The sequence below is a fragment of the Arachis ipaensis genome, chromosome B06 (genome assembly GCF_000816755.2).
Source record: "Arachis ipaensis cultivar K30076 chromosome B06, Araip1.1, whole genome shotgun sequence".
In the NCBI taxonomy this organism is placed as follows: Eukaryota; Viridiplantae; Streptophyta; class Magnoliopsida; order Fabales; family Fabaceae; genus Arachis; species Arachis ipaensis.
Genome location: NC_029790.2, coordinates 8,449,878 through 8,458,067, shown reverse-complemented (window position 1 = coordinate 8,458,067; position 8,190 = coordinate 8,449,878). Strand labels below are relative to the sequence as shown.

Below are 8,190 nucleotides of genomic sequence, written 5' to 3'. Positions count from 1 at the left end.
ATTAAACAGTAAAATTTAAAATAATGTTAGTTATAACTGATTTTTATTATGTTAAACTATCCTTGTTAAATTTAGTTCACAAAAAAAATTAAATGTGTAGTATATATTATTATACTGTATTAAGGGGTGTTCAATTTTTGAATTTTTTACAAGACTTAAAAGCTATAATTATTAATTCAGAGCAAATATATCTTCTAAGTGTATATATCACTATGCCAATGAGTAATAGCTCAAATGGCATAATCTTTCCATACTCATTTAAGAGGATGCGGGTTCGAGTCTTCATATCTTTGGTAAAAAAAAAAAAAGTGTATATATCACTATATTAGCACCATAATGGCATCTTTGCCAATTGACAATATGGGGTGCTGGCTCGAAAACGGGAAGTGTTAGCAGTGTCATGTAATTATGATTCCCGCCTGAATTATTATCCACATGATCGATTAGGAAGGGACAAAACCATGTGATCTTATTGCAAAACCAAATTCTCTCTGTCTTTTAATTTATGGCAAATACTTTCCTTACTCAAACAATGCAAGAATTGAACCCAGTTGTAACAGTTATACTTAAGATACAAAATGACAGCAGGAGCCAGGAGGTGACCAAATATAGAGAGTAAAATTAAGTACACCAACTTTCTTAAAATAGATATCAACTTATTCATAAACGGTATTGGATGAATCACGATATTGTTAAGGAGTTGGGTATTACAGGGTATCTAAAATTTCACATCAGGTAATATTTGTATTGTTATTTTTTACTTTTCTATATTTTTTTTAAGTATTTAATAATGGTATTAAAATCTTCGAGGTATTTAAACTTTATAAAAATAAGATATATAAAGTTCAGATCTGTTGTTTTTATTTGGATATATATGTTTTACTTTTTATAAAGTTCAGAAACTTTTATGTAATAATTTATTTTGGAGATGAAAACGTCCTCAACGAAATTTCTTAGGATATATTTGGATATATACTCTTCTTTTCATTAGCTCCAATCTCAATCTTCATTATTAGATGATGTTTGTGGTTTAGTTGCCCTTTGCTACATTCTCTGCATGTATGTCTTTTCCTTAGGAAAAGCTAGTTTAGTTATTATGGAATAATATTATGAGGGTAGGGCATTAGAGTGGTTACAGGCATAAATTGGTCAGTGAATCAATCATTCATGTAACTCCGCCTATGTTACACTTGCGGTACATAGCCGGTCCCAAGCCCGGATAAAGGAGGAGGGTTGTGTTAGGTCTTCGGCAACCAACATAAAAATATAGCCGAACCCCCATGACATGAATCAATCATTCATGTCTGCTGAATAAATAAAAGGTTCTTCCGATTAGACTAATTGTCACAGTATGTGTTTTTCAAGTTGGTGTCCAAAATAGCTTACTCTTTGGGGTGATAAGTAGCTCACTTTTATATCTAACTATAGATAAATTGGTGGAGAGGTTATTGGCTTAATGTACTCAAGAATTCTTAATCTTACAATTAAGCAAGCCATGAAGAAATCATAGTACTATGTCAGATGTGAATGTGAATGATGATAGAACGGATGGCTTGTAGATTCAATGATGATCATTGGTCACTACTATGTTTTTGCATGCTTAGTGCTGGTTTAAGTGGTGGTCCCATTGAGAAGGTTGAATTTTTGTGAGTTAGCTACTTGGGGATCCCCAGTTCCAGGGTGGAGTGGGACAATGAACTACCATTGATGGAAATTGGTGTGGTGGCCACTCGCTATACATTAGATTTAGTTAAGAATTAAGAATATATAGCTGTCTAGCAATGGAGAAAAAAGCATATAAAAAAAGAGTGAAAGATCACTGAACTGACATAACATTTTGGACAGTAACCTTTCAACCGTGTTCAATTGTACATCACACACTCCTATAATTGTTATCCTCAAATTTTTAACCATTTTGCATATTAGTTTAAGGTTGGTTGGTTGGTTGTGTTTGACTTGACAAGAAAAAAAAATACAATGTCCTAGAAGCTATAAAACAATATCATTCATTCACCAACAAGATCAGTTTTGCATTGCAATATCAAGCAAGTTAACAAAGCAATGATCTCACTTACCAACAAGTAAAGGGATTGCAATATTTTTACCATCACAATGTCCAGCCATGGACAATAAATCAAAAGGTAGCATTCAACAAAGAAATATGCATCTTAGGGCTGTACATCACCATCAAAATTTTTGTTACATCAATGAAGAAATTGAGGCTGTACATAAATATACACTGTTTAGATTTGACACTAACAATGGAATGTTGACAGAAAGTTTTAAGAGAAGGAACATATTTGCATCTGTGATTCTCTTTTATTGGAAAATTGTAAGGGAGATTGAAAAGATCTTGATAGGAACTTGAACTGTGTATCTCATGTACAGATTGAATGAAAATGAATGACTATGATTCTTGTGGATGTTGATTGAATAAGCTCGAGATATAACTAGAGGGTGAGTATAGAGAAGAAAAGCAAGAGGAAGACTTTGAATCTGAGTTATGAAGCTCAGGACATGGCTCAGGAAACACCTCGCTGGAGAAACCGATCACATTAGAACAAGACCATGAAGAACTGACAGAGAAATTCAAGTTTGAAAGACAAATTGTTGTGAATGGTGAATCAATTAATCCTGAAAAGTTTCCAGCAACAGTGATATTTGAACCAATCATGTTCTTAAAAGTAATGCCATCAACAACAGGAAGTGCACTTGGATCATACTCTTCATCTGGATGGAGACCAGTGTTTCCACTCATGCTGATACCCAAATCAATATTTACCAAATCTGCATCAGAAATTAAGATGCCTTTCATATAGCCACCTCTTCCCTTAGTTGTCTTCAGTTCAATGCCAATGCGGGAGTTGAGTATATGAAGCTGCTCTGCAGTTACATCAGATATACCTCCGGACATCTCACTCCCGAATGCTAGGCCGGCGCCCGATGATGATTGTAGGTAAGCACCCCTGATGTGGACACTTGAGGTTGGTTTTCCAAAGGCAACACCATACCGATCCCATCCACTCTTTAGCACAATTGCATCATGACCGGTGCTAATGTTGCTGCTTTCAATACAAACTTTCTGAGAAGAATCTGCAAGCAGCAAAGGCTAATGTTGAAGGGACTGATGAACCAAACAAAAACATATACAATCATAAATAAAAGTTGTATTTCTTGCAAAACTAAGGTTTTAGCTACCCAAAGGTGTGTTGCTTGTACAATATATCATTTATCAGGTAGGTAACAACTCTAATTTTAGTAATTTACCTGGAACTATACCACTTGTGAATGGAGATTCAGCAGGTGCAGTAGCTGTTATGTTCAGAATTTGGACATTGCTGCATTACAGAAACGAGAAAGATCGAAACAACTTAACAGTTTGATTCATTCAGGGAGAATAAATATGGTCCAATTTGTACCTGCAATATACTGGATGAATGTCCCATGCAGGAGAGTTTAGAAATGTCAAGTTGGAAATTGTGACATCAACAGAATCAACAAACTCTACAAGATGCGGTCGACTGTGATTTAAGGAATGTGATTTGAAAAGTTCCCACCAGATAGAACCCTGACCATCAATAATTCCATTATCACCTGGGGAAATTAATCAACATGTATCAAAGTTTTAGTAAGGAGGAACTGCATTGCCAATAATCCTATAAGAGTGTAAACTTCAAAAGACAAGATGCTAATGCAATAATAACCTGTAATCACCACATCAGTCAAATTCTGTCCATAAATCAAGCTGCGATATCTCCCACTTGGAACATTAATTCCCCGACCATAAGATGGGAGAGAATCCAAAACATCCCAATGATCAAAGTCCTGAGTGAAATTATGTATACAAAAATTTTAAGAGTGGGCAAAATTGGTGCTCAACAAATAGTATTATGCTTGAGATACAGAAAAACCATTTTATGTGATTGAAAATAGGTCATTAAGCTGCCAATTAGATTGATCACACATGAATTTATCATCCTTGTTTAACTTTCTTTATGACGGTTTGAGGGTTCAATATGTTTGTTATAAATCATAGCTTTTTCAATCAAACAAATTAACAAGAAAAAGGAACTAAAATTCAAGTAAGAAAAGAAAAGTACCTGAGATGCAATGATGGTAGCTCCTCTTTCAAGGAAGAGAGTGAGGTGGCTAATAAGGTTTAAACTTCCAGTTAGCCATTTGCCAGAAGGAACATATAGTTGAGCACCACCCTTATCAGTGAATGACTTGAGATAGAATATAGCATTTTGGAATGCAACTGTGTTCAAAGTTTTCCCATCTCCAACTGCCCCAAATTCCAAGATGGAAACACTGTGAGGCCTAGCATTGTTCCATGCTTTCTGCTCACATGGCCCAAGACTATATTCTTCTCCATTGCTTTCCAGTGCAGTGCTCAATGCTACAAGCAAAAGCACAGCCACCTAAAAAGAAGAGAGCCATAAAAAAAAGGAGAGTAGAGTTTTAAAGTGCACTCTTAACTTCACTAGAATGCTGGAACTAGAAGGGGCAATATGTCCCCTAAAACAGAGAACACACTACCAAATTGACAAATTCACAAACAGTATTGAATCATTGCACAACTTTTGAAAAGAGAGAGTATCTTCAACAGCAAAACAAAATATTCCATTTCAGCTTCCGCTTGGAACAGGAATGCAGTTGTTATTATTAAACATGCCAACCCCCTTCATAATTCTCAAAAGCCAGGTAACCAGAAAAGTGCTTCTGAAACGTTATAATAGCTTATTCCACAAAGATATAATTATTGCAAGGAGGGAAAAGAAAAAACAAAAGGTGATGACTGATGAGGACCAACATGAATGAATGTAAGCTAGGAAAGTCTAGAATAGTGAATCTTCCAGTATGGCAACTACCATGAAAAGAACAGTGTAAAACAGTAAAGCAATTAATGCTAACTACAAAGATCTCATCTATCTAGGCTTGGTTTCAGAGACAAGAAAAGGATATCTCAACCAACCAACCTTAGCGTGGTCACCAATCTCATAAATTTTTGTCTCCCCTCAGATTTCACTTAGAAGAAAACAATGATCTTAACAGCAAGATATTGACGTGATTCGTAATTATGAGAGTAATAACAGTAAGACAAAAACTTGGAACACAGTCACTGTTCAACCACAAACACATACATACACGGCAGATAGATATATAGATAGATAGATGATTCAAAAATCAAACCAATAAAAAGTAAAATAAGTTTGAGAAGCAACGTACTTACTAGACCTTTCATGTGTGTGTTCCTCCGGTGTTCTTGAGAAGCAGTTGCAAGAAACCTCTGCAAGCAGTTGAGGAACAGTTGCATGAAGAAGAGAAAGAAAGAAAGAGGAAGAAGAAGAAGAAGAAGAACAAGAGAAAGAGTGGTAGCGGTATATCGTATATAATGGAGCGAGTTAAGTACTCAAAACAAGAAAACAAACGAGGGTGGTAAGAGAAAGCGACAGCTAAAAAGGAAATGCCAGCTCTGATTCTCTCTCACACTTATTCATTTAATCAAATTTCTACGCATCCAACAAGGAAAACTCTAATCATAATAATAATATTACCAACTAAATTAAATTATAATTGCTACTATTCAAATTATCTACTAACTTCATTTGCCATGGAAAAAATAGAAAGAATTAAGGACCTGCCGCTTGCCGACACTGATTGCCATTGGGGAGGGAAGGGGCCAAGGGGGTTTAATAACTTATTATGCGATTGTGAGTTGATTTGATTTGATTAATTGGGGGAACTAATTAAGCAATTAACTACGTAATGTCTACTTAAGTCACATGTGAGGTGTGAGCAACTGGCTGGTCGGACAAGTTTTTCTTGTCTTCACCTAATCATTGCTCTTGTATACTAGTATTGTATTTCATATATAAATAAATAAATAATAATAATGATTGTATATTAGTTTTTGACAATTAAAGAACTCACCATCCTCCTTTGAATTCAACCTTCATCTCTTAATCTACACATGTATTATTAGAAAGGATTGCGCTCAATGCCATGTTTATAACAAAAAGTTGTGTCACAATCACATCTTATAAAATAAGTTAAGGCATATTTTTATAAATGAATATGTTTTTTTTTTAATTACTCTATTGGTCACTATAGTTTCGCGAAATTTTTAATTAAATCCCTATACTTTTTTTCTTTTTAATTGGGTCTCTGCACCAAATTTTTTTTTAGTTGAGTCCTTACACTTTTTTTTCCTTTTATTTGAATCTTTGTACCAAGTTCTTTTTTTAGTTGAGTCCCTAGACAATTAAGTCAAATTACTATTAAGAGGGACCTAATTGAAAAAATAATTAGTGCAGAGACCCAATTAAAAGAAAAAAAATATAGGAACCTAATTGAAAATTTTGCGAAACTATAGAGACCAACAGAGTAATTAAACATTTTTTTTGTGATATTGCCTAAATTAAGAGTGGTCAATATAATTTTACTATTAAATAATATATAAATCACGTCATATTTTGTCTTGGTAATTATATTATATGTCATATAAAAGCAATTATCATTTTCATATAAAGCAAGTAAAATAGACCATTTTAAAACATTTTTCATTTAAATTTTCAAACATAAATTAGGCTATTAATATTATATAATTGAATTGCATACAAAATATTGAAAAATAATTGCTTAGTTGCTATTGCGTTATTAAAATATCACATGATTGATTTAAAAATTATTTGTAAGACTTTGATCACTTGTGGCAACTAAAACATATTAATTTAATTAAGATATTGTAACTTGTATTATGCCATTGTTTAAGATATTGTTACTTTTGGTACTCAATTGACCCATTTCATATCTCATATTCTTTTGAATATAATTTGTACGTTTTTATAATAAAAAACTCTTTATTTTAGGTTAGATTTTATCACATCTATAAAAATAATTTAGTCTCGTATACCCTTTATTTTAATGTGCATATAATATAAAAAAAATTGTTGAATATATAAAAATACTTTAAAACATTAGTACCACAAACTAAACTCATTTTATTTGATAGAGTAAAGTTTTCATACTTTACAACAAGAAGAATATATACCACAAAAAAAAAGGAAAGAAGAAGAATATATATTGTCAATAGTTTCTAATTACGGTAGTCACTTTAAATGTTGAAATAAATTTTAATAAAATATTTTTACATTTTATCATTGTCAAAATAACTTATAAGTATAATTGTTGAAAAAGGATAAATTTGTTTTTTGAAATTGTAAAATGTATATATTTGTTATTAAAATTGTATCTGGTGTAATTTTTTCAAATTATTGTAAATATCATCATTAGATTTATTCATGATTGAGGTTTTTTTTCTTCTTTATTAATTGTTAAACAAAAGAAAGAAAAAACGGATAGAAAAGATACACTATGATAAAATGAAATTGACGTCATTTATTTTCTATGGAAAAATCTTTTGTCTGTCAAATAATTTTGATTCTATCATATGAAGTTGCTCAATATAGTAAACATTTGATTGTATCTTTGGTTTAAATGGAAATTAAATATATAGGCCTATTTGTTTTCTATTTAAAACTTTCAAAAAAAATATCAACGTATGATTTTTGTCTGCCCTAAATTAAAATTTCATTTTCCTTTATGTGTGCACTAAAATATAATAATATCAAAATATTAAAAATAAATAAGTACATTTTTTGGAAAAATAACAATACTATATAGACAAATATCTACCCAGCAGAGTAGCTAAAATAAAGGTTACATGAATAATCGAACATTAAACTTTCTTTTATAATGTTGTTATTGTTTGTTAAATAAAAGAGGTTAACACTATTTTAAAAGTATCTTTATTGTATTCTTTTTACTTACACTATCAATCAATAAAAATTCAAAAGAAAAAAAAACTTACTAAATTAAGCCTATTTAATTATTGTTCAACAAAAAAAAAAACTATTTAATTGAGTAGCTAAGTTACATGAATAATCGAACATTAAACTTTCTTTTATAATGTTGTTATTGTTTGTTAAATAAAAGAGGTTAACACTATTTTCTATTTTAAATTATTGTATTCTTTTTACTTACACTATCAATCAATAAAAATTCAAAAGAAAAAAAAACTTACTAAATTAAGCCTATTTAATTATTGTTCAACAAAAAAAAAAACTATTTAATTATTATACATAATTAGAAAAAAAAATATTTTTATTTAATACTAAAACTTGAAAT

The 8,190-nt window shown here is 31.3% G+C and overlaps 1 protein-coding gene across 1 annotated transcript; it reads right to left on the bottom strand.

Annotated features, from left to right (window-relative positions):
* On the bottom strand, nt 2,006–4,421 carry LOC107645668 (probable polygalacturonase; the record flags this gene model as incomplete). Its single annotated transcript, XM_016349740.2, is given in 5 exon segments — nt 2,006–3,093; nt 3,268–3,338; nt 3,420–3,594; nt 3,705–3,825; nt 4,101–4,421. Coding segments are annotated over 5 exon segments (1,374 nt in total), but the record flags the coding sequence as incomplete, so codon positions are not given.